Source organism: Tachyglossus aculeatus, chromosome 10 (genome assembly GCF_015852505.1).
Source record: "Tachyglossus aculeatus isolate mTacAcu1 chromosome 10, mTacAcu1.pri, whole genome shotgun sequence".
Classification (NCBI taxonomy): domain Eukaryota; kingdom Metazoa; phylum Chordata; class Mammalia; order Monotremata; family Tachyglossidae; genus Tachyglossus; species Tachyglossus aculeatus.
Genome location: NC_052075.1, coordinates 36,421,868 through 36,448,949, shown reverse-complemented (window position 1 = coordinate 36,448,949; position 27,082 = coordinate 36,421,868). Strand labels below are relative to the sequence as shown.

The 27,082-nt window shown below is 44.1% G+C and overlaps 1 protein-coding gene across 1 annotated transcript in view; it reads right to left on the bottom strand.

Annotated features, from left to right (window-relative positions):
* The window catches only part of CFTR (CF transmembrane conductance regulator), a 190,873-nt gene that overhangs the window by 149,988 nt on the left and 13,803 nt on the right, over positions 1-27,082 (bottom strand). The window contains exons 9-16 of the mRNA XM_038751975.1: positions 26,744-26,794; positions 25,203-25,272; positions 24,507-24,598; positions 11,193-11,327; positions 9,961-10,122; positions 9,750-9,819; positions 5,412-5,522; positions 1,173-1,281 (exon numbers count right to left, since the gene is read on the bottom strand). Of these exons, the coding sequence (XP_038607903.1) occupies positions 1,173-1,281; positions 5,412-5,522; positions 9,750-9,819; positions 9,961-10,122; positions 11,193-11,327; positions 24,507-24,598; positions 25,203-25,272; positions 26,744-26,794 (800 nt within the window). The remainder of the gene's footprint in view (positions 1-1,172; positions 1,282-5,411; positions 5,523-9,749; positions 9,820-9,960; positions 10,123-11,192; positions 11,328-24,506; positions 24,599-25,202; positions 25,273-26,743; positions 26,795-27,082) is intronic.

Here is a 27,082-nt window from a genome sequence, read left to right as displayed (position 1 = left end):
TCTCATGGATATTTCACCAGTAGAACTCCTACCCACATGAAGTTAGGGTTTTCCTGGCTCCTGCTATATGGCATGTATAGATGTCCTGTTCTTTTTGCTTTCACCTGATGATTTTCAAAACTAATCGGGGCGCGGTGGTCTGCTGAGTTATTATCCTGGCAACCGTAGAAGCCAACAGAGTTTTTCTAAGGGCAGCAGCACAATATTATTAATGGAGCATTGATCTAAAATACAATCTTTCCATGAAAAGTAAGTTCATTTGAGCAAGTTTAATTGATGGAATTCTCCAGGTGTGCAAAAAGAGAAAGCCCTCCAGAAAACAATGCTGCTTTGTGATGATCCTGTTTACCCCCTGCCTGGCTGATTCTCTGCCTCCCTGTGGCTCTGGGGGAATCTGGGAAGACCAACACAAATACAAGTTGGCACACACAGCACTTGAAACCCCAAAACAAATACTAGGTGCAGCCTGCCTCTTCAGACTGACTTTGAATCTGACTCCAGTTCCGGCCTCTTCTGGGTTTCAGGCCAAACCCGAAGAGGCGACGGCGCTGGAGTTGAGGACTATGAATGGCCCAGAGCGGCTCTCGAGTGGTATCCCAGGCTTGGGTGTGTGAGGCATGGATTCCCCCCTCCTGGACCACATCCATGTCTACTGTACATGGGACGAGGAACCGCTACTAGGCCACGGTGCCCTATTCAGTCAGTGGCACTACGTTGGCCGATGAAACAACACGAGAGACTCACCCAGTTTCAACAACACAAGTAAAAGGCACACCTGCGGTTGTGTAAATGAGCCTCTATTTCAGCACCTGCTCCCCCGGCTCTGACCGGCTTGAGTTGGATCCCTGCAACTAAGTGGGAACCGCTGATATTCACGGACTTAGAGGCATGGGCTAAACGAGGGGCCTTGTACAATGAGCATTCTCTTCCAGTGCATTAATCTTTTATTCTCATTTATTATCTGTAACCCCAGGCTGCTGATTTTTTAATTAGGCGAAATACCTCCAACAGAGATCTTAGAGAGCTCCCAGCAGTGAAGAATGCTGCTCTTTATCCCCCTTCCCACTGTATGGACAGACAAATAAAAGCAAGATGCTCCTGCCTTTCATTAATTAATCATCAGGGGACAGATGATTTTCAGATGCATACGATTTTACTGAAATGATTCTTACCCCTAAATACAGCAAGAGTCCATAGAACATGAATCTCCAGAAAAAGCATCGTCGAAGGGCATTAATGAGTTTGGGGTTCTTCTTGGAAGCCAGCTCTCTGTCCCATTCCCTGAAAGGAAACCAACAAGCGAAACCATGTGAGTTCCAAGTACAAATGTTGGAGTCACTGGGTGACCTTAACATCACTTGAGTCACACAAGTATAACCTGGGAGATGGGGCCCAGGGGCCGGTGTTCGCTGATTTGGTCATCCTACAGAAGTTCAAATCCAGTTCAGCCACATATTTGGCAGATTTCAGTATCCCACCGTACATCACCCGGTGGGGAGTCCATTCATGAAAAGGTCACATTGTGTGTTTTCAAGAAACCCGCTGTACTTAAGACCAATACACAAATAATGGGCAAATAAGCCACCTGGAGCCAATCCAGCTCTTAACAAGAAGAAAACAGAGGAGGAATTATTCCAAAATATGACTATCGATTAATATGCTGAGCTGCAAAGGTTTCCTTTGTCTTTAGCTGATAGGGTTGGTAAATCGTAGCGTTTGACCCACTCGTCTCAAACACCAAGATTCATTCAATCATATTTACTGAGTGCTTACTGTGTGCAGAGAACTGTACTAAGTGCTTGGAAAGTACAATTTAGCAACAAAGAGTTGGGCTCACAGTCTAGAAGATTGATTTTCTCAATGTGTTTTTTGTTGTTTGAAATACTCTTGAACATTTTCCCTGCATTATTTAGATTGGTCTTAGGAATTTTGATCTGTAGGAATGATATCATAAATGATTCCTAACGAATATTAAAATGATTTCAGAATGTGAACCCAATATTTGCTATGAGATAATCGACCCATCAATCAGTAATGTTTACTGAGTCTTTGCTGTTTGTAAAGCACTGTCCTAAGAGCTGGACAGAGTACAAGAGAGTTGTGGTTTAAGACCAAATTTTTCCCAGAGGTGGGGAAAACAGATTCCTCTGAATGCATTTATATACTTCTGAAAACTGGTGGGATTGATGTGGGTCAAAGCTAGAGACCTAAAATACTCCAGTACCTAAATTGCCAAGTGCAAGTCAGATTTTAATGTTTGTCTTTCCCAACACACCATAAGCTCCTTGTAGATAGGGATTGCATCCACAAACTCTATTGTATTGTACTTTCTCAAGCGCTTAGAATAGTGCTCTGCACATAGTAAGTGCTCAATAAATACCACCGATTAATTAGTGTATTCTGAAAAATGTTTGTGGCAATGACCAGTTAAAAGTCAAAAAGCCACTTTCTTCTGCTTTTCCCTAGAGGGACAGAAGTCTTATCTGGGACATTCTTGGAGCATGATCAACTGGGATGGGGGACACCACCCTAGGATTCGTAATTTTTTCAGGGAGGGACCCTACCATGCTCCAGTGAAACTAGAATTGAAGATCTAATCACTCCAGGGAGAAAGGGTATCGAAAAACAGAGGATGGAATTGGACCCTGAGTAGGCACGCCAGGTGACCTTTCAGATAGGCTGTCCTCAGAGTATAGTAAAGTGGGCCGCTGCCGAGCATCTGGAACAACTGTGTGCTGTCGTATGTTTCCCTTTCCTCGTGCCCTGCCACTGGCCTAGGATGGTTCCCTATCTTTCCCCACAGTATGAGCAGCCCTGATATCATTTTTCATGATCCAATCACAACCCCGTAACACTAGCAGTGGAAACACAGCTAAAGATGATTTTTTATTACCCAGCCTAACACATACACACAAAAAACACACACAAAACACACACATACATACAAACACGTACACAAAAAATGGGGTGTGGGAAGACTAAATTAGAGAAACTTTATGAAAAGCCATTTAAATCCAAAAGAAGGGTGAGCATAGAGAGGAGAAAAAGGGCGGAATGAAGAAGGAAGAGAAATTAAGGATAGAATGACCATTTTGTGGGAATTAGAAAGAGAGGCCAACAGAACAAAACTGAAGAGGAAAGTTCAGGTCTACATGGGGTAAGCACCATAGCAGGTTGTGAAGACTTACAGACTCCACATGTTTCTGAAAGGCCTTAATAAGATCTCGCCTGGCAGCCAGCTCCCATGAGGAGAATTAGATATTAAATTCAGTCCAGTAGGGCTCAGAAGTTTTGGCTTGAACTAGTGCTGAAGGCATATTTGTCTTAGCAGATGGTTTCCTTTGGGTGCCCAGAGTCTTCATGATTGACAGCAGCTGCCTGGGAGCCCTGTATTCCATTCCCCACCTCCTCCTCCCTTCCTCTCCTCACCCACCCACGCACTACCAAGCTCCCTGGACTCTGGAGATTTTCTTTGATGATTCTAGGCAACTCTAGAGTCCATGGCTGAGAGATAGAAAAATCCAAATGCTTCCTGAGCTAGGGAATTGGTAGACAAAGCCTCCGGATATACAGGCCACCGAGGAAACCGGTACTAACTAGGGAAGTTATGTAGGCCCCCACCTTTGCATTCATTGTGAGCAAACAGAATGGTGGCTACCAGAGAAAGCATTTTTGTTTAAATGCTCCTACCCCATCCTGACTAGGCAAATGCAGTGGGGCAGATGGGGAAAGTGCCCAAAACCCAACAATTCAGAGCCTAATTCCCAAGCCCCTGAACTGGGGATTAGGGCCCGGACTTGAGGAGTCATCCCCCTGAGTTGAAGAAGTTGATCCTGAAGACCACTTCCCAGCTCACCCCATCCCTTGTTCACTATTATGTGACTTTGCCCAAAGGTGCAGTAGTGGCACATAGGATGTGTTAGATGCCCCGGGTGTTGGACACGCCTATTCTCCCTCCTATTTAGGTTGTGAGACCCATGTGAGACAGAACTGTGTCTGACCTGATTAACTTGTATCTACTCTAGTGCTGAGAACGGTGCTTGACACATAGTAAACAATTACATAAAATAATAATGATGGTCATAATAATGATGGTGATGATGATAATAACAACAACAATAACCATGAGGGTGGGTGAACGAGACGGCAGTGATGACAGTTCCTTCAAGGAAACTAGTGCTCCTTTCAGTGACAGGTAATGCAGATATGATCCCTGCCCTTTAAGGATTAATCTATGATGACTTAGAGACACCTTGTTGATTCTAAATCCTAGAATGAGTACCATCACCCCCGCCCCCACTACAGACTCACAGAGGAGGGGTGGAAAGTGACCAATTGGTCTGATCCAATAAGGTTGTTGTTCATGGTCTGAAATGGTGCTGGTGATGGCCTGGATTCAACTCTCATTGACTTCTGGGTAGCTGCTGCCCCTAGTAAGATGACTTCTATATCCTTCAGAAAAACATGCACACTATAGGGGTCTTGCAAGTGACCAGGGTCATTGTGGGGTAGCAGGCTAAGCCAGGTAGGAGGAGAGCCTCCAGGCAGGCCAGAGAGAGGGTCTTCTCCCTCCAAGTTCTTGGGGGGTTTGAGATTGCAGAATCTCCAGGTGGGCCAGAGAGAACATCTTCTCCCTCCAAGTTTGGGATCGGGGCGGGGGGGGGCGGGGGAAGGTATTCAGCATTTGTTGTGGCCGCCTGCGAAGATACAGTCCACCAAAACCAAGCAAGGAATTTACAAATGTGATTTGAGTTCAGCTCTTCTTTCCTCCATTCTCACTCTCATTTTTTTCCTCTCTCTCTCCCACCCTCTCTTCTCTTTTTCTCCCTCCATTTCTGTCCCCTTTTCCCTCTCCCTCTCTTTTCTCTCTCTCTCTCTCTCTCTCTCCCTCTCTTTTCTTACTCTCTGTCGCTTTCTTTCTCTGCCCCATACCTCTTTCTAGCTTACAAAGTAAGGAACTTTTTGCAACTAACTCAAGCGGCCTGGGGAATGTGATAATAGAATCTCAGATCAAAATGAGAAAAGAGTCAAGGGTCTGAAGATTTCAAGACCACAAATCTGCAAAACCTTTTGAAGTGTCCCATTGACATTCCCCTACTGCTGCTCAGGGCACATAAATGAAGAAGCGGCCTGTTCCTAGCCAGAAAGTTCAGCAGTTGATGACTCCTGCAACCAACAGACTGTATTCTTACATGTTCCCGATCTGCCACTTACAATCCAAGAGTATTTTCTTCATCAGTTATCAAAAAAGTCCTTTTTTTCTTTTCCCTCAGACAAGCTACGTGAGGGCAAATTGAGGAGTCTACACTGTAAAGACCATGACCAATATCCATGGATGATACAGGGGTAATTTTTAAATCTACAGTTGTAGATTTTACACTTCATATAATAAAATATTTACATAAGCACACCTTTCTAGTTTTTCAGATAGGTTGTCAGCTGAATCAGCGGTGGGAATTTGATATATGTCGGACAACTCCAGATGCTGTCTATACCCTTTCTTCAAAATCGGTTTCGTCCAGCTAAAAAGAAAAAACAGAGAGGAAAAAAAACTTCCATTAGTTGATTCCAATACCTTGCCCAGTCTTGAGCATGCATACAGCAACAAAGATGAAATAAATTCTAAGTGATTAATTACAGAAGTAGCATGGCCTGGAAGTCAGAAGACCTGGGTTCTCATTCCAGATCTGCCAACTTAAGTCAGTTAACTTCTCTGTGATTCAGTTACCTCATCTGTAAAATAGAGATTAAGACTGTGAGCTCCTGGTGGGACAGCAACTGTGTCCAACCTGATTATCCTGTATCAACCAAAGTGCTTAGTACACTGTCTCACACATAACAAGCGTCTAACAAATATCATTAAAAAAATCAGTGGAATTTACTCCATACCCACTGAGGGCAAAGCACTCAGCAGAGGACAATAGATGCAAAATACACATACCCTGCTCTCAAAGAACCCACCTTATAATGGGGGAGACAGATAAGACTATTTAGTGGGGATAAGAGGAAATAACTAGGGTAGCACAGGAAGAGGGTAAATTAACTAAGTATGTTCATTTTGGACAGGGAACATATCTACCAACTCTGTTGCACAGTTCTCCCCCACACACATAGTACAGTGCTCCATCCACAACTGGCACTCAATAAGTATCACTGATGATGGGAAAAGTTGGTAAAGTTGCCTCTGGGCAACAGGTAATATAGCCTAAAGGGGGATGAGGCTGAAAAAGCCTGATATGCCTCCTCAGTCTTCCCCAAGTGAAAAGCGGGGAGTGGATTTTAGCCCATACGTGCCACTAAAATTAAGCAAGAGAAATCATGCCATCCTTGGACCATATATTTTTATCATGTGAATTGTCTTAACAGACCAAGGACTCTTCTTAGGGTAGACAAGACCACCATCCAGACCCTGGCAGCCCTACAGAAACAATGAGCGGGTGACAATTGCAAGTAATAACAATGATTGCAGTATTTAAGCGCTATAGCAAATACCAATTATTATTATTAATAATAATCATCATCCTTGAAGTTCTAAACTTTCCTGGGGCAACACAGGTCACATCAAACCGTTATGTTTCTTTGTCCATTACACAACTGGCAGTGGGCTTTGCTAATCCAACCAGAGACATCTGAAATTTCCAATTGCTGGAATTTAAAGGTAAGGGCAGAGCATCTGAATTTTCTTGGGCCACAGTGATTTGAATGAACAATGGGAGGTAGAGGGACTATGCATGGGGTGTGCACTTCAATAGGATTTTAATGTTAATGCAGAGTGTCATAAGCCAATTCACAGTACTGATAAAATGAATGATGTCTTTTTAGTCCAACTTTCCACTGGACTGGAGGCAGTTAAAGCATGGAGCGGCAGCAGCATGGCCTAGTGGATAGAGCATGAGCTTGGGAGGCCGAAGGACCTGTGTTCTAATACTAACTCTGCCGCTCATCTGCTATGTGACCCCAGGCAAGTCATTTCACTTCTCTGTCCCTCATTTACCTCATCTGCAAAATGGGGATGAAGACTGTGAGCCCCATATGGGACAGGGACTGTGTCCGACTTGATTACCTTACCCCAGCACATAGATCAGGGCTTTGCACATAGTAAGCACTTAAATACCACAATTATTATTACAATCACTTAGAATATAAAAGGACATTGTTGCTTCTAGATTGGAGGCAGTGGGATGGAAGGACAGGGTTAATTTTAATGAATGAAGTTTAGATTTTATGTATTTGTCTCCTCCTGCCCACCAGATAGTAAACTACCTGTGGGTACGGAATGCCTTCAATTAATGTTCTTTTCATATATTCCCAAATACAAAGAGTGGTATCAGGCTCAAAGTCGGCACTTAAATATTAGGAATACTAATAACAAGAACAACAATACTGATATTAAATGTCTCAAACCACTCCTAGTTTGAGGCAAAGTCCAATCATTCATAAAGGCCTCAGATGGGCCAGGAATCAGGGACATGGTCATTCTCTAGTGAATCTGGTTGCCTGTCTTGGCCTACCTGGGCAAGGGCTGACTAGCTCAAGTCCAGTGGCAACATGGAAGCAGTGGTGGTGCTGAATTGGAGATGGAGAGGATGTAATGCTTGCTAATCCTCTTTCTCCCTCCTCCCATCCCAAACCATCCTAAATGGAAATGTTCTGCGTTTTTGCTAGACCCTACAAGCGGAGGAATTGTTCCTTTCGATCAAATTCACTTTACACTGAATGGGACCCTCCAGAATACACAAATTTCGAAGCATCAGCCAAACCCTTGCCTCTAAGCCAAAATTTCTGATGGCAACAGTGGTGGCCTGCTTGGAAACCGTATGGAAAAAAATGTGGCAGGCCCCATGTTCTATTCTGAGGGGAAGGTAAATCTTGAATGTCCATAATGAACCAGAGCAAGTCATATTGCACCAGGGATCTTGGAACCTGACACTGCAGAAAAAGTGAAAAGTGCTTGCCCGTCACTATTGGTCCACTTGAATGAGGAGAATATTTAAGTGGCCCTGTTCTGAAAAGGTATGTTTACTTTCCTAGAAAGAGCACGGGCTTGGGAGTCAGATGTCATGGGCTCTAATCCTGCCTCCGCCACATGTCTGCTGTGTGACCTTGGGCAAGTCACAACTTCTCTGAGCCTCAGTTACCTCATCTTTAAAACAGGGATTAAGACTGTGAGCCCCATGTGGGACAACCTGATCACCTTGTATCCCCCCCAGCGCTTAGAACAGTGCTTTGCACATGAGCGCTTAAATTCCATCATGATTATTATTATTATAATCTTTGCCTTGTCAGCCTCTGTCAAAGGACAATGTTCTTCTGAAGAAAAAAAACCTCTTGAATTTCAAATCTCTTCCTGCCCTTTACACCTCCTTTAAAATCATTTATCCAAACAGTCAAATGAGGAGTCATGAAACATCAAAACATTCCTGGGAGGGCTATCTAGGAGTCACATCCAGAAGGTATTTATTTATATTAATATATATTTCCCCCTCTAGACTGTGAGCTCGTTGTGGGCAGGGAATGTGTCTGATGTAATATTGTACTCTCCCAAGTGCTTATTACAGTGCTTTGCACACAGTAGGCACTCAATAAATATGATTACTAATAATAATGTCACCACGTCCAGCCCCAGGCTTTCAGATCCAACTTTCCCTAAACCATTCTGGATATTTTTAAAAGTTCTCTACGCAAGAAGATTCCCAGTCCTGTCTCCCTTCTTTCCTTGCTCTCTCTCTCCCTTCCTGCCTCCTTTCCCTCCCTGTAGCCTAGTGACTCCTCTCCACAGGTAGCTATTTGCATTAAATTGAGTCAAAGGCAGAGAAACAGAAGAAGGCTGGGGGTGTGAAGCCAGTTGGTCGGTCAGTAAATAATCGTATTTACTGAGTGCTTGCTGTTTGCAGAGCACCGCACTAAGCCCCTGGAAGAGTACAATATAACAGACACATTCTCTAACCACAAAGTGGAGGAGCACCGGGGAGAGAGCTTACCATCTCTCTGGAAACATCATCTCTCACCCAACCCAACCAGAGACAGGCAGCAAAGACAGAGAAGAGGGTAATGTCCATATCATAACTCTCCATGGAGAATGGTGTCGGGAAACTAAAGTCAAAAAGATAGGCTCAGTCCCCTCTGTTTCCCTCTTTCTTCAGAGGTGCTGCTTCACCTGAGAAATCCAGTCCCATTCAAGGCACCAAGTTGAGGTTTCATCAGGACTCTATCAGTAATCAGTGGAATTTATTAAACACTTACTGCATAGAGAGCATTGTACTAAGTACTTGGGAGAGTAGGGAGATTGTGAAAGAGTTGATAGACATTTTCCCTGCCCACAGGGAGCTTCCTGGCTACTGAGAATGCTGACATGGAGAAATTCCCCAAAGGGGAGGAAGTTTTCTCATGCAGAAAAAGCATTCGTAGATGAAGTGAGGAAGCAGTAGCATGGCCTAGTGGACAGAACATGGGCCTGGGAGTTGGAGGACCTGGGTTCTAATCCCAGCTCAGCCACTTGCCTGTCATGTGATCCTGGACAAGACACTTAATTTATCTATACCTCAGGTTCCTCATCTGTAAAATGGGGACTGAATCCTATTCCCTCCGACTTAGACCATGAGTCCCATTTGAGACAGGAACTGTGTCCAACCTATTTTGTATCTACCTAGGGGCTTAGTACCATGCTTAACAACTATCACAAAAAGGAACAAAATTTTGTACAGTTCATCAATCAGCCCAGAAAGTAAACACCCAATGGTGCCACATACATTGTGCCTGCATCCTGTAGTTGCTTGGTTATGAATCTTTCAGAAGGTTGGAGATCTGCTTTACATTTCTCTGTACCAATAGAGTGGTTTACATTGCAACTCTTTACCCCAGGTGTGAAATAACTGCCCAAGCCTGTGCTCTCTCCATTAGGCCATGTTGCCTCTCCATCGACAATGTCCAAAGGAGTCCTTGGAAAGATCCAGGTCTCACCCACAGGCCTGCCGACACTGAACACAGGACTGGCGGGTTTAGAGAAATGATCCCCAACCAAATCTATTGAGCCTTCCAAAATGGTCTTAGAGAGGCCAAACGACAGGCCGCTACACAGATAAAGCTTGGCTTCATGCATGGAGAGGCGCTGGTCTCTCAGGCCTGCTCACAGAATCCAAATATGTGGGCATCAAGCAGACAAAAGCCGACTCTGAGAAACAACCCACCCACCCAGAGAAGGGCTACAGCACAAAGGTCTTGATTTACAGCCTCTGCAGCTTGGGCCAAAGCTGGCCCAGGATCTCTGCCCATACTCATTGTTTGAGGTTTGTTCTTGATTAGATGGTCTCTGGGCACCGAACCATCAAAGATATAAAATGGATTGCATCTGGAGAAAGACCAGCGATTCCACTAGCAATGGTGACCCCAGCCCCCGGAATGTGGTAACGAGAGTACAGGACACATTTCTCTCCCCTTATCCTCCTCTCCAATCCTGACTCCTTCCTCCAACCTGGAGATCCACCCCGGCGGGGAGAAGGAAAGAGGGAGTAAGGGAATCTAGCAGGGAAAAAGCACTGATTTGGGGACCAGGACTCCAGACCATATAAACAAAGGTATTTATTAATTCATTTATCCATCCAGTAGTATTTACTGAGTACTTACTGCATAGGGAAGTAACATGGCCTAGTGAAAAGAGCACCAGCCTGGGAATTGGAGGATCTGGGGTATAATCCTCGCTCTGCAACATATCTGCTGTGAGACCTTGGGCAAGTCACTTAACCTCCGCAGGCCTCAGCTCCCTCATCTGCAGAATGGAGATTCATTACCTGTTCTTCATCCTTCTTAGACTGAGACCCCCATGTTGGACCTGATTAGCTGTATCTACCCCAGGCTTAATACAGTGCTTAACAAATACTATTATCATTATTATTACAAAGAACTGTCCCGAAAGGCTAGAGTTGAATTTTCCTCTTGGGAGAGCACACTAAAAGTGAAAACCCCATACCTGCCCCTCATGAACTTAGAAGTTAATAGGCAAGAGAGGCTGATGAAAATTGTATATGTACAATGTGAGCAAAGAAAAATATAGAAACTGATAACAGTGAAAGTAGTGTGTAAAGATGAATAAATGAAAACATGAGTGGAGTAAATGGGTGGTCCTTGCCTTAAGAAGTTTTAGGTTGAGGCAAACGACACAAGGTTTCTAAATTTACATCTGTTTTAAGCATCACAACACATCAGTTTGGAGTTGACGACACCAGGCTCCTTTAAGATCCTGGCCATGGGAGCATGAGGGAAAAGGGTTGGGGTGGGGGTGAGGGGAGGAGGGGGAAGAACCCACATGAAGCCATAGCAAAATGTGGAAGCTATTTAAAAAGCCACAATTAGTTGAGGAGAATATAGGGAGAGTTTAAAGAGAGCACAGGAAAGACACAGAGAGAGATTGGCCCATGCGTGGGCCAGGCAAGATCACTATGAAGAGAAGACATGTTCATTATTATCATCATCATCATCATCATCACCATCATATTGCTTAAGCACTTACTACTTGGCAAGCTCTGTTCTTCACTGTTCTAAGTGCTGGGGTAACACAAATTAATCAGATCGGGCACAGTCCCCGTCACTCATGGGACTCACAGTCTAAGTAGAAGAGAAAACAAGTATTGAGTCCCCATTTTACAGTTAAGGAAACTGAGGCACAGAGATGTTAAGTGACTTACCCATGGTCACCCAGTAGGGAAGTGGCAGAGCTGGGATTAAAATTTATGTTCTCTGACTCCAAGGCCCGGCCTTTTTCCACTAGGCTACACTGTTTCACTATGAAGCAAATGTTGGCGAGGCTTATGGAGCCTGACTCAAAATAAATACATTAATGTAACTATACACTACTCAGCTACAATTGATTGAGTACATATTTATAGCTAATTTGGGTAAATATGAGTTCAGGAATCAATCCTTCATTCACATTACATTTACATTGTTTCCTCTGAGGTAACTCTTCCTAGCATGCAACGATTCACCCTAAGACTCGGTTTTCAGGAACTAAATGGTGTCACCTCCGAAGTCTTGCAAGTCATCAATTGAATTATATATGAATGCTGAGTGTGGTTTTGGGGGTCACCTGAACTAGGAGGTGGGAATTAGTTTGGGATTGTCTCCTGGAGAAGGGGGGTTTCAATCAATCAATCAATCGTATTTATTGAGCATTTACTGTGTTTGCAGAGCACTGTACTAAGTGCTTGGGGGGGGAGGTACAACACAACAATGTAATATCACATTCCCTGCCCACAATGAGCTTACAGTTTAGAGGAGGAGATAGACATTAATATAAATAAATAAATTATAGATATGTAAGAGCTGTGGGGCTGGGGGTGGTAAATAAAGGGAGCAAGTTAAGGCGACTCAGAAGGGAGTGGGGGAAAAGGAAACGAGGGCTTAGTTGAGGAAGATCTCCCGGAGATGTACTTTTAATAAGGCTTTGAGGGTGGGGAGAGTAATTGTCTGTCGGATATGAAGAGGTTGGGCGTTCCTGACCAGAGGCGGGATGTGGGCAAGATATTGGCAGTGAGAAAGACAAGATCAAGGTACAGTGAATACACTGGCATCAGGGTTTGCAGGAAAACTTTGAGGAAAGGGAGGAACGTGGGCTTGCGAACAGGAGAGATGAGACTGGTCAGCTCCGTCCCCCAAACCAGCCCCAACAAGGGGAGCCTGTTCCCATCAGCATCACTGAGGGAAGGACCTGCGGAGCCTGGTGTTGTTGCCCAATGCTGCTACGCATCTGCTGCTGGTGCCTGGCAGTTCCGTTTCAGTTCTGGAGAATTTGCCCCAGAAGCTGTAGAACCTGCTCCCAGAATAAAGCAGACCCCTTCCTCCTCACCCTTCCATGCCCATAATCCTCCCAGGACCAGCTGTTGACACCGATTCGTGGAGGAAGAAGAAGAGGGGGAGAAGGAGGAAGAAAAGGGGGAGGAGGAGGAAGAAGAGGAGGAGGAAGAAGAAAAGGAAGAGAAGAAAGAGGAGGAAGAGGAGAAAGAGGAAAAGAATAAGGAGGAAAGCTGGCAGCCTTAAGAAGAAATAAGAACTGGAAGAAAGTCCAGATGAACGTTAGAATTAATAAGCCGAGAAGCACCCTTGCCTAGTAGTTAGAGCACAGGCCTGGGAATCCAAAGGACAGGGGGTCTAATTCCGGCTCCACCACTTGTCTGCTGTGTGACCTTGGGCAAGTCACTTAACTTCTCTCTGCCACAGTTATCTCATCTGTAAAATGCAGATTTAGACTGTGGGCCCCATGTGGAACCTGGACTGTGCCCAACCTGATTAGCTTATATCTATTCCAGCACTTAGTACAGTGCCTGGCACCTAGTAAGCGCTTAGCAAAAACCATAAAAATAAAGTCTTCGAAAACCATCAGGGAGTGTTTATTTTATATCTGGGAGATGGGATCTGAATAAAAGGGGTGAACAAAGAACTACAATAAGGGATTTAGAGTTCCCGAAAAAGGGAGGGAATCCTAAAGAAATAGGATAATTGCAAAACAAACACCAGTAAGGTAAGTCAATATGTTTCGAGGGTGATATCCTCATATCACTCATATGCGATGTATTTAATTACCAACCCATCTGCAGAAGAGGTGGAACTTGTTTTTCATCCTTCTTTCTTACCTCCAGCCCCCTCTAGAAAGAGTATTTCTGATGTAAGCACCTATAACAACATCCTCAGTGAGTGGCAGAGCCTCAGCTCTGCTCAAGGTGCCCCGTAACCTTCTAAATGCCAGCCAGCAACCTTGGGGCATTTTCAGCCTTCTACCTCCAAGGTCAGCCTTTTCCCCATCTTCCTTCTTTTTCTTTTTTGAAATTTCAAATAGATTTTGTCCCAGCCAGCTGGAAGAGCAACCAGGATCTGGGTATCTGTTACAAGCTGGGGCCTACCTTGTCCTCCCCCGTTCCTTGGCCTGACCAGCATGGCCTTGTGGATAGAGCAGGGGCCTGAGAGTCAGAAGGGCTTGGGTTCTAATCCCAGCTCCTCCACTTGTCCGCTGTGTGACTTTGGGCAAGTCACTTCACTTCTCTATAAAATGGGGATTAAGACTGTGAGCCCCATGTGGGACAGGGACTGTGTTCAACCTGATTAGTTTGTACCTACCCCAGCACTTAGAACAGTGTCTGACACTTAGTAAGTACTTAAATATCAACATTATTATTATCATTATTACCCAGACACCAAGGAAAGCGGGGAGACCTCGGTTTGGACAGTGCAGACAATCCTCAAATAGCTGAAAATTCCATCCCTGCCTTTTTTCTTCAAAAGCAGAGTCTTTGAGACGGTGTGACCACCTCATAAGAGCTCCTATTGGCCTACAGCAGGGAGCTGCCACTTTTTTCCTCCACATTTTCGGCATCTGTCTCTTCCTCTCTAGGCCAACTGCCACCATATTGGTCCAGGCATGTTTCAGAGCCCAGCGTACCTACGCATCACTGTACCGCAGACCTCCCTGCCTCTGCTTTCCAGGCAATTCTGCTGTCCAGCTCATTTTTCTCAAACTTTGCTCTGCTGCTGTCTCCACACTCCTCAAAAGCCTCCAATGGATACCCAGTTTGCTCTGAACCAAGCAGAAACTCCTGATCATTCTACTTAAGACACTCAAATTAGCTCTCTCCCTGTTACCTATTGACTCTCTTCTCTCATTACCCCCCAGCTGGCCCTCTGCATTTCTCTAACCCAGTCAGAGTGCCTCACCCCAAAACTTGCTCATACCCTAAAGTTCCTTCCCTTTCAATCCACTAAAACCACAGCTCTCCCCTATCTTCAAAGCCCTTCTGAAATCATGTCCTCTTCAGGAAAACAACCCCGATTAATGTCTCTTTCCCCCCAGGTCATAGTCCCCATATGAACCACTTAGCCTTTCAGTACAACCTATGACCTTGTGAACTTGAAACCATCTGTAGCACTCCTGTTCAGAGGGGCTTCACTTCTCTACTGCTTGAACTTCCCATCTGTAAATTACCACAGGGTCTGTCTCCCTGACAAGATTGTCAACTCAAGGGCAGGGATCATGTTTACTAACTCTGTTGTGCTCTCCAAAGCACTTAGTAAAGTGCTATGCACATAGTAAGCGCTCAGTTAATACCACTGATTGATGGATTAACTGACTGATGTGTTGTCTTTTGCAGGATCTCTTGCTGTTTTCAATTTGGCTCCATGTCCACTTCTTACCAAAGCCTCTGCTCAAGGAGAGCAACCCCTCTCTCCTTTGACATCTGCCAGGGAGGTGAGGGCTCTTATACTGCTGAAGCTGGTCCAATCAATCAATGGTATTTATTGAGTGTTTACTTTATGGAAAGTATTGCACTAAGCACCTGGAAGAGTATATCCCAACAGAGTTAGTAGACATGTTCCCTGCCCTCAAGGAGTTTACAGTCTAGAGTAGTCTGAGAAGGAGTGCTGCCTAGTAGATAGAGCATGGGCTGCGAGTCAGAAGGACCTGGGTTCTAATCCAGCTCCTCCACTTGTCTGCTGTGTCACCTTAGACAAGTCACTTCTCTTCTCTGGGCCTCAGTTACCTCATCTGTAAAATGGGGATTAAGACTGTGAGTCCCATGGGGGAATAGAGACTGTGTGCCATCTGATTTGCTTGTATCCACCCGAGCACTTAGTAGTGCCTGGCACATAGTAAGCACTTAACAAATACCATAATTGTTATTATTAGAGTCCTGACTGTCGCTGTTCAAATGCAGTGTTTCATTCCCTGGTTCTTTGAAGAGTTTATTCTGCCTTTGCAGGTGGTGTGTTCCTCCATTTAGTTCACCTCACAACAGCTGCTTGGGAAGCTCATTAAAGTCCAGTCTCCCTGCTCAGCTCCTCAATGGAGCTGTGTTGTCATGATGATTGCTTCAAAGTTGGTGAGCTGTCCACAATTCAGGACCTCGTGATGAATGATCATGCCCTGAGTCTGCCTGAAGGTAATTCTGGAGACACTATACAATAATAATTCTGGTATTTGTTATGAGTCAGGCATTGTACTAAATACTGGGGTAAATCCAAGATAATCTTGTTGGATACAGTCCCTGTCCCACATGGGGTTTACAGTCTAATTCAATTATATTTATTGAGTACTTACTGTGTGCAGAGTACTGTACTAAGCCCTTAGGAGAGAACAATAGAACAGAGTTGATAGACACATTCCCTATCTGCAAGGAGCTTACGGTCTAGAGGGGGAGAGGGGAAGAACCGATTTTGAATCACTGAAGAGTGAACAGAAAGAGGAAGAACAGATATAGAATCCTCAATTTACAGATTGGGAAACTGAGGCACAGAGAGGTTAAGTAACTTTTCCAGGGTTACACAGCAGGCAAGTGACTGAGATGGGATTAGAACCCAGGTCCTCTGTGTCCCAGGTCTATGCTCTTTCCACTAGATCATACCACTTGCTTGAGAAAACAGTTGTAGGTTCAGGCACGAAAAAGGTTGAAAACCACTTCAGTTCTGTAAACCTCGATTCTCCTGCTGTCCCCTACCTCTGTCTGTCAGTCTCCCAAAGGATATTCTCGACTTCTTGATTTGGGTTTACATTTCTTTGTCTATCTGGTATCGTGAGGTAGTGTAGACAGTGTCCTGCTAGGTAGCAGGTAAATATGGTGAGTCACATCACCCAGTGAGTCATATCAGAATTATCACATTGACATTCTACAGTTACCCAGAATGGTGACCGCCCAACCACCTCATCATCATCAACAGCACTTACTGAACACCTGCTGTGTGCTTGGAAGAATAAAAAAGGGCTAAGAGATACTGTACTTCTAATGTACCCTCAAGAAGTTTACAGTCTAGCAGGTAAAATAGGCATTTACATTAATTACAGCTAAGGCGTAGCTTTCAGAGGCTCCTGGTTCAACTCTGAGGGTTTTGGGGAGGATTGGGGTAGAGGCAGTCCACCTTGGCCTTAGTACAGTGCTCTGCACATAGTAAGCACTTGGTAAATACCATGGATTGATTGATTGATTGAAACCCCTGGGACAGAGGAAATCCCTGGAGAAGTATTCATCTCTCTTTGAGATTTTCAAAATCTTTCAGGACACCAAGTAGTCTCCAGAATCTTCCTGGGAAGTCTGCTAACCGGAGAAGAGATGTCTCAAAGATCGCTGGAACTTCCCCAAGGTCACTCCAGCACCAGGGAACTTCCTAACCTAGAGAATCAATCAATCAATTGTATTTACTGAGCGCTTACTGTGTGCAGAGCACTGTACTAAGCGCTTGGGAAGTACAAGTTGGCAACATATAGAGACAGTCCCTACCCAACAGTGGGCTCACAGTCTAGAAGGGGCTAGACTAGAGAAGCGGCATGGCCTTGTCTTATGCCGTCGAGTCATCTCCAACCCATAGCTACGCCATGGACACATCTCTCCCAGAATACCCCAGCTCCATCTGCAATCATTCTCATAGTGTATCCATAGAGTTTTCTTGGTAAAAATAGGGAAGTTGTTTACCATTGCCTCCTTCCAAGAAGAAAACTTGAGTCTCCACCCTTGACTCTCTTCCATGTGCTGCTGCCCAGCACAGCTGAGTTTTGACTCGTAGCAGACTGCCTTCCACTCGCTAGCCACTGCTCAAGCTAGGAATGGAATGGACGGTAAGTGCTCAATATATACGATTGAATGAATATCAATCATATTTATTGAGCGCTTACTATGTGCAGAGCACTGTACTAAGTGCTTGGGAAGTACAAATTGGCAACATATAGAGACAGTCCCTACCCAACAGTGGGCTCACAGTCTCAAAGGGGGAGACAGAGAACAAAACCAAACGTACTAACAAAATAAAATAAATAGAATAGATATGTACAAATAAAATAAATAAATAGAGTAATAAATATGTACAAACATATATATGAATATGAATATATATGAATGAATATGCCTCTGCCTGACTCTCCCTCCCATAATCGAGACTGGTAGAGTACTGGAAACTCTCCAGGTGCAACCCTGAGAGAGGTAGCATGGCCTAGTGGATAATAATGATAATTAATAACAATTACGATCTTTGTTAAATGCTTACTATGTGCCAAGCACTGTTCAGTAGATACAAGGTAATCAGGTTGTCCCACGTGGGGCTCACAGTCTTAATCCCCATTTTACAGATGAGGTAACTGAGGCACAGAGAAGTTAAGTGGCTTGTCCAAGGTCACACAGCAGAAAGTGGCAGAGTTGGGATTAGAACCCACATCTTCCAACCTCCAAGCCCATGCTCTTTAGGCATGGGAGTCAGAAGGACCTGAGGTCTAATCCCAACTCCATCCCTTCTCTCATCTATGACCTTGGGCAAGTCACTTCACTTCTCTGTGCCTCTCAGTTCCCTAGTCTGTAAAATAGGGATTAAGATTGTGAGCCCACTGTGGGACAAGGATTGTTGTCCAACCTGATCTGCTTATATCCAGAGCTTAGAACAGTACTTGGCACATGGTAATTACTAAATATCACAGTTATTGTTATTATTGTTGTTATTTTTATCATTATCATTATTCACCCAACAATCAGGATAAGAAATCTCTGGGATTGCAAAACTCTTGCTGGCACAGCAGATTTACTGGATTGTAGTAAGCGACTCAGAGCCAGGGAAGCTGATATTTTACTTCTAATGTATGTTCCTAATCACCTAATAAAGCACTCTGAACAAGTGATCGGTATAGTGTTCGGCCCCCAGGAGATGGTTGATACAGTGCCCCTGGCACGGCAGTCCCTGAGTCATTGCTCGTGACGATGATTCACCCCTGACACTGAACAGAGCAGTAAGAAGCTTTTCTCCCTAGCAATATTTCTAGACGTTTTCAAATATTAACTCAGAATCCTAATTAGACATATTGAATTACTAGCTACAAAGCCTCAGTCAATCAGAAGGGTTATCTCCCACACTACATCCCATTAACTAGGTTCAATGGCAATGCTTTCCCAGACATGAAAGAATATAGGAAGGACAAATTTGGGAAATATAAAATCAAACCCCATTTCAAGAGTGACTAATGTCTCAGCAGATTCTGGCAGGACTTGCGTGGTTTGGCCATTCACCACTGGGATCCCGAACTTTAATACTGTAGACACCACCCAGCCGGAATCATCTTTCAGTCTATCTGCCTGAGGGTTGAGGAAGGGGGTTCCCCTTTCAATAAATCAATCTATCCATTATATTTATTGAGGGATTACTGTGTGCAGAGCACTGTACCGAGAGGTTGGGAGAGTACAGTATAACACAGTTGGTAGAAACATTCCCTGCCCGCAAGGAGCCTACAGTCTAGAGGACTCAATGAGAATTTCCAGGGGTCCTAAATTGGTTCTTAATTTCCAAAACAATTCTTCAGGTCCCACCACATGATCATAATGCAAGACCACAGGATATTTTCTTTCTGATCAATACTGGCCAACTGCACTAGCACCAGGAAGAAAAGCTAATGCCTGGGATGGGCAGAATGGAGACGTAGTACAGTTCCTCTTAGGAAAGTCTTTCCTAACTTTCCGCAATAAGAAAGCTTTTATCAGTAGGAAAAATGATCACATTGACTACTACACATTCTTTCTTATGCCAGGGAGAGAGACAACGTGTAACATACACACAAACACACACACACACACACACACAATTGCCTTCCTGTTCAAAGATGACTCTACAGGCAATGAGAGCCTATCCATGCATGTGAATGATGCTGTACAGACCAGAATGTGACCCCAGTGGTGAACATCAAGATTATTCCTTGCTGTATTTTATGAGTTTACCCCATACAACATCTCTTGTTATGAGCTTGCTCTTGGTATCCCTCTCCTTGCATGACCTTAGAAAAGCATTTGACAGCAACAATCAACCATGCAGCTGGCAACTTGTATACTGCAAACACACACACACACAAATATTTTCAAAGATGGCACTTCTGATGGTGAGACCCTACCCACACAGTGGGGTGGGGCTCAGTGACCAATTTGTGAGCAACCTTCCCGTCAGCACTCTGACCACAGGAAGATTGTCCTTTCCTGGGATTCTCCTCTTGCTTCCTGCAACATTCTGCCACTGTTTCCTCATCCGAGCCTTGGCTTCCTGATTGTCAGACATCTCTTCCCAAGGACTGGGAACCACAGGTAGGACAGGAACTCTGCCTGATCTGATTATCTTGATCTACCCCAATGCTTAGTACTGTGCTTGTCACGTAATAGGTGCTTAACAAATACCACAATTATCATCATCTTGATCATCATTATTATTATTATTATTATTACAAATATGGGTTTTCCTCTTATGGGGCCCTGTTCTTGGGCCTTTTAGATCTGGATCTAACTCCCAACCTTCCTTTCAGCTGGGCAGAGCCCACACATAAATAAGCCCACTGTTGGGTAGGGACTGTCTCTATATGTTGCCAATTTGTACTTCCCAAGGGCTTAGTACAGTGCTCTGCACATAGTAAGCACTCAATAAATACAATTGATGATGATGATAAATAATAATAATAAACAATGGTATTTGTTAAGCGCTTACTATGTGCCAAGAACTGTCGTAAGCTCTGGGGGGAGAAACAAGGCTATTAGTTTGTCCCAGGTGGGGCTCAGCCTTAAACCCCATTTTACAGATGTGGTAACAGGCACAGAGAAGTTAAGTGACTTGCCCAAAGTCATACAGCTGACAAGTGAAGGAGCCGGAATTAGAACCCATGACTTCTGACTCCCAAGCCTGTGCTCCTTCTACTAAATCATACTGTTTCTCTGACAGTGACAGTGCCATTGGCCTCTAGACTGTGAGCTCTTTGTGGGCAGAGAATGTGCCTGCTTACTGCTATATTGTACTCTCCCAAGCACTTAGGAAAATGTTCTGCACACAGTAAGCACTCGATGAATATGGTTGAATGAGTGAATGAACGCCCCACCTTCCCACCCAATCTCTCTCCTCCCTACAATGTTCCTATAACTGTACACAATACCATTCATCCATTTGATCATATTTATTGAGCGTTTACTGTGGCAGAACACTGTACTAAGTGCTTGAAAAGTACAAATCGGCAACATGTAGAGACTGTCCCTACCCAACAACGGTCTCACAGTCTAGAAATACGGTGTTTGTTACGCACTTACTATGTGCCAAGCACTGTTTTAAGCGCTGGGGTAAATACAAGGTGATCAGGTTGTCCCACAAGGGTCTCACAGTCTCAATCCCCATTTTACAGATGAAGTAACTGAGGCACAGAGAAGTTAAGTGACTTGCCCAAGGTCACACAGCAGACAAGTGGTGGAGCCAGGATTAGAACCCACCACCTCTGACTCCCAAGCCCATGGTCTTGCCACTAAGCCATGCTGCTTCCTGTCCCATAAGCCTATAACTTAGACATTCACAGATTCAATCGTTCCCCAGATCCTGTCTGTTCTACCTTCCCAAAAACCCTAGAATCCACTCCAAGCTCTCCATTGAAATTGCTACCATGCTGGTCCAAACGCTTGTCATATCCCACCTCGACTGCTGCATCAGTCTCACTGCTGACCTCCTGTCTTTCCCCACTCTAGTCTATGCTTCATTCTGCTGCCAAAATCTTCTAAGAAACCAATCAGTCCATATCTCCCTACCCCTCAAAAAGTCTCCAGTGGGTACCCCATCATTCCTGTTTATAACAGAAACTCCTTACCATTGGCTTTAAGATGTTCAACTGGCTCTTCCCTCTTACTTTACCTCGCTAACCTACTACAAGGCTCACCTATGCACAGTACCCCAATCTTATTTGTCTCACCTTCTACCCCTTGCCCACATCCTCCCTCTGGCCTGGAAATCCTTCCCCCTTCATGTCGGACATACCATCATTCTCCCCATCTTCAAACCCTACTAAAATCCCATCTTCTTCAAGATCAAATCCCTCATATCCTCACCCTATTCATCCTCCCTTCTGTGACAATAATAATAATAATAATTTGGGCACTTGTTAAGTGCTTACTAAGTGCCAGGTATGAGCAAATCGGATTGGACACAGTTCCTGTCCCTCAAGGGGCTCACAGTCTCAATCTCCATTTTACAGATTACAGATGAGGTAACTGAGGCACAGAGAAATGAAGTGACTTGCCCAAGGTCACACAGCAAACAAGTGGTGGAGGCAGGATTTGAACCCATGACTTTCTGCACTTGGGACTGAAGCCCTTTAACACTTTGCGACTCCCACCACTTATGTACATATCCTTAGAATATGCTGCTTCCTTCATCTTTTATCTATTTTAATATATGTCTTTGCCACTAGACTGCAAGCTTCTTAAGGACAGGGAACCACGATGTCTACCAACTCTGTGGTACTGTATTCTCCCAAGCACTCAGTACAGTGTTCTACACACAGTAAGTGCTCAATAAATACCATTAATTGATTGATGTTTGCTGTTTAAATGTATGTGTGTTTAATATATGACTGTGCATGTGTGTGTGATTGCTGTTTATGTATGTATGCATGTGTAAGAGTGAGGACAGATTTCATAGTTTTGGTGTGGACCGCATTATTATCTTCATATTATTATTGTATTTGTTTAAGTGCTTACTACATGTCCAGCACTGTTCTATGAGCTGGGGAAGATACAATTTAATCAGGTTGGATAAAGTTCCTGCTCTGCATGGGGCTCACAGTCTAAGAGGGAAAACAGGCATTTAACCCCCATTTTACAGCTGAGGAAAGTGAGGTACAGAGAGGCTAGGTGACTTGCCCAAAGTCACACAGAAAACAATGACAGAGCTGGGATCAGATCAGAACCCAGGTCTTCTGACTCTCAGGCTCATGAGGGATTGTCCTTGTGGGATTACTTCAGCTGACATTTTGCCAGACAGTTTATTATTAATAATAATTATAATTAATCACATTTCTTAAGTACTTTGTGTGTGCAGAGCACTGTACTAAGTGCTTGGGTGAGTACAACATAACAGAGTTGGTAGACGTGTTCCCTACCCACAACAAGCAATCCCCACAGCATTTATGTACAGAGTCATAGTTTATTTAAAATGTCTGTCTCCCCTTCTAGACTGTAAGCTCCTTGTGGACAAGGAACATATCTACCAACTCGGCTTTATCGTATACTCCCACTTAGTTCAGTGCTCTGAACACAGTAAGCACTCAATAAAAACAATCGATTGATTAAGCACTTACTGTATGCCAACTACTGTACTAAGCATTAGGGTAGAAATGAGATAATCAGGTCAGAAACATTCCCTGACATGGAGCTCCACAGTCTCAGGGGAGGGAGAACAGGTATTGAATCCCCATTATAATGCTGATTAAACAAAAGATGATTAAATGATAGAGAAGCAGCGTGGCTTATTGGAAAGGGCACAGGCTTGGGAGTTAGAGGTCATGGGTTCTAATCCCGGCTCCGCCACATGTCAGCTGTGTGACTTTGGGCAAGTCACTTAACTTCTCTGTGCCTCAGTTAACTCATCTGTAAAGTGGGGATTAAGACTGTGAGCCCCACGAGGGACAACCTGATATCCTTGTTTCTATCCCAGCGCTTAGAACAGTGCTTGGCCCATAGTAAGCGCTTAACAAATACCAGCATCATTTTATTATTTTATTATTATTAAACTGAGTTACCAAGAAGTTAAATGGCTTGTCTAAAGTCAAATGGCAGGCAAATAGCGGAGCTGGAATTAGAACCCAGGTCGCCCGGCTCTTTCCATTAGGCCACACTAATGCCAACAAAATAAGAGAGGACCAAAGGGATACTTGAGTAGAAGAACAAGGAAATGGAAGAAGGGAGGGCTTGGAAGAGGACCAAAATTCGGCAGAAAGAGAGGGACAGGGAGTGGGAGGGCCTGGGCAAGGTTGGTGAGGCAGTGCCTGAGAGCCTGGCAGTTCTGCCCCTCAGAGCCAGAGGCTGATTATTTGGGGGGGGTGGAGGGGGGGGTCCTACCCCTTTCCCAGACCCAGCAGGGATGACTTGGTGCCTGTCCCACCCAAAGCAATCCCCCTTCTGTCTGGGGTAAGACAAGGACAGACTATGTCCAGAAGCCCCAGGCAGCTTTCCTTGACTAAGCTGTCTTTTCCTATTCTTTAACTCCCTTCTGCTTTACCCTGACTTGCTCCCTTTATTTATCCCCCCATCCCAGCCCCACAGCACTTATGTACCTATCTGTAATTTGTTTATATTAATGCCTGTCTCTCCCTCTAGGCCGTAAGCTTGTTGTGGGCAGGGAATGTGTCTGTTATTTTGTTATATTGTACTCTCCCAAGCACTAAGTACAGTGTTCTGCAAACAGTAGCGCTTAGTAATAATAATAATAATGTTGACATTTGTTAAGCGCTTACTATGTGCAAAGCACTGTTCTAAGCACTTGGGGGGATACAAAGTGATCAGGTTGTCCCACGTGGGGCTCACAGTCTTAATCCCCATTTTACAGATGAGGTAACTGAAGCTCAGAGAAGTTAAGTGACTTGCCCAAGGTCACACAGCAGACATGTGGCGGAGTCGGGATTCGAACCCATGACCTCTGACTCCAAAGCCCGTGCTCTTTCCACTGTGCCATGCTGCTTCTCTAGTAAATATGATTGACTGACTCACTTTCGCTGAGACCCACGCTGCTGTATGGTGCTACCCTGAGCACCGTCTCAGGCAGGTCCAGGGAATCCCTGAATTTCATCCAAGGTAAAATCCTCTCAAGACACACACCAAAAATATGAAGACTTTACGTACACATACACACATATGTTCACATATACATACACAAATCTTGTAAACCAATGTTCTTATGTCTCCACTTTTGCCTGGTGGTCCAGACACATGAAATTATATACAATTATGGTATTTGTTAAGTACTTACTATGTGCCAGGCACTGGGGTGGATACAAGCAAATCAGGTTGGACACAATTTTGGTCCCAAGTGGGGTTCACAGTCTCAATCACCATTTTACAGGTGAGGGAACTGAAGCACAGAGAAGTGAATTTACTTGCCCAAGGTCACACAGCAGACATGTGGTGGAGTCAGGATTAGAATCAAGGTCCTTCTGACTCCCAAGCCTATGCTCTATCCACTACACCATGACACTTATTCCATGGTAGGCTTTCACGCCCAAGCTGAAAATAATACTTAGCTTGACAATGATACTGACAAAAGCAGGAGAGCTGGAGCTAGCACACTCTAATCTCAACCATTTTTCCAGATCCTTAAACTATCTGTCATGAATCTTGAAAATATCTTTGACATTAAGGGGGCTGATTTTGCAATGGTTGCTGAAATTCATACATTCAAAAACTCACTCTTGGATGCCATTTGGGTTGTTTACATTCTGCTTTGATTTCACCACTTTTACAACACCTCTTATGTACACTAATAAAAATTCTTTGATCCTCTGACATTATTTACTCTCCATTTTGACCACTCATTTCCCAGAAGCGCATACTAACATCTTAGCCTGGTTGATCAAGATTACTTTTTAGATATTTGTTAAATGCTTACAATGTGCCAGGCACTGTACTAAACACTGGGGTAGATACAAGTTAATTACGTGGGACACAGTCCATGTCCCACAAGGGGCTCACAGTCTTAATCCCCATTCTACATATGAGGTAACTGAGGCACAGAGAACTTAAGTGACTTACCCAAGGTCAAACAGCAGACTAGTAGTGGAGTCAGGATTAGAACCCAGGTCCTTCTAACTCCCAGGCCTGTGCTCTATTCACTGCCATGCTGCTTCAGATTATTCCCTACCCAAATAATTGATTATTCCCTACCCAAATTTCACCGAATTAGGATGCATTCACATTCAAGATGACCTTTCTTTCTTCAGATTCTGCGGCCACATCTACTTTGGCTTAAGCTTTCAGGCAGAGGGCAGTCAATCAATCAATGGCCTTTATTGAACTCTTAATGAGTGCAGGGCACTGTACTAAGCAGTTGGGAGGGTACGACATAACAGGGTTTGTAGATAAGTTCCCTGCCCACAGGGAGCAGGGAGAGAGAAAGAGGAGGTTACAGTTTGGAGTTCCAGCCTGGGCTGAGCATTAGGAATAATCTGAATTTTCAGAAGCAACTTTTCCTTTGATTCTGAAAGTCATAATGATGTGGGTGGGACATCTTTCTTAAATAAATTTAATCTATGGATCGGGCTTTGTTTTATTCATTCAGTCGTATTTATTGAGAGCTTAGTGCATGCAGAGCACTGTACTAAATGCTTGGGAAGTACAAGTCAGCAACATATAGAGATGGTCCCTACCCAACAACGGGCTCACAGTCTAGAAGGGGAGACAGACAACAAAACAAAACAAGAGGCAGAGTTAGGATTAGAACCCATGACCTTCTGCTACTCAAGCGCTTAGGACAGTGCCTAGCATACAGAAGGTGCTTAAATACCATTAAGGGGGAAAAAAATGGATACAACCTCCCACCCGTAGGCCAAAGTAAAAACCCCGGGCACAAAGGAAGAGGGGGCTTACTGGAAGTGCATCAGTGCCAATAAGACATGGACATTAGCTCTAGGGAATATTTATTGAAAGGACGAACTTCTAAAAAGAAAGGCCTATTCCTTTGAGAAAGGGTGAAAGTTAGTACTTGGATTCTGCTTAGTACAACAATCTGCACATAGTAAGTGATCAATAAATACCATTGACTAATCAAGTGGATTCTAAGCATCTCATCTAACACTGAATGGAAATATATTTATAAGCTCCTTCATTAGACTGTTAGCTCCTCGTGGGCAGGGAACATGTCTACTAACTCTGTTGTACTCTTCCAAGTGCTTAATGCTCTGCACATAGTAAGCACTCAATAAATACCACTGGTTGATTGGTAAAACACCTACATCGCTCTTTAGGAAGAGTCATACAACTGCCACTCTGGGTTGTACTGAAAACTAATTCAGAAAAAAATTGCCTGATAGAAATCTTAGGTGAGCATCTTAATGATCTGTGGTGGGTAAATATGGGATCATTTATTCTAATAACAGGCTCAAACACTTAGTCCAGCAATCTGATTTAAGATTAACTCTTAAATTCCTTTTCTTTTAGCAGAACACTGGATTAGGTCCCTCCCACAGTTCATCTCTCAATCAATGATATTTATTGAGTGCTCACGGTGTGCAGAGCACTGTACTAGGCACTTGGGAGAACACAATATAATAGACATTCTCTGAACAGAATGA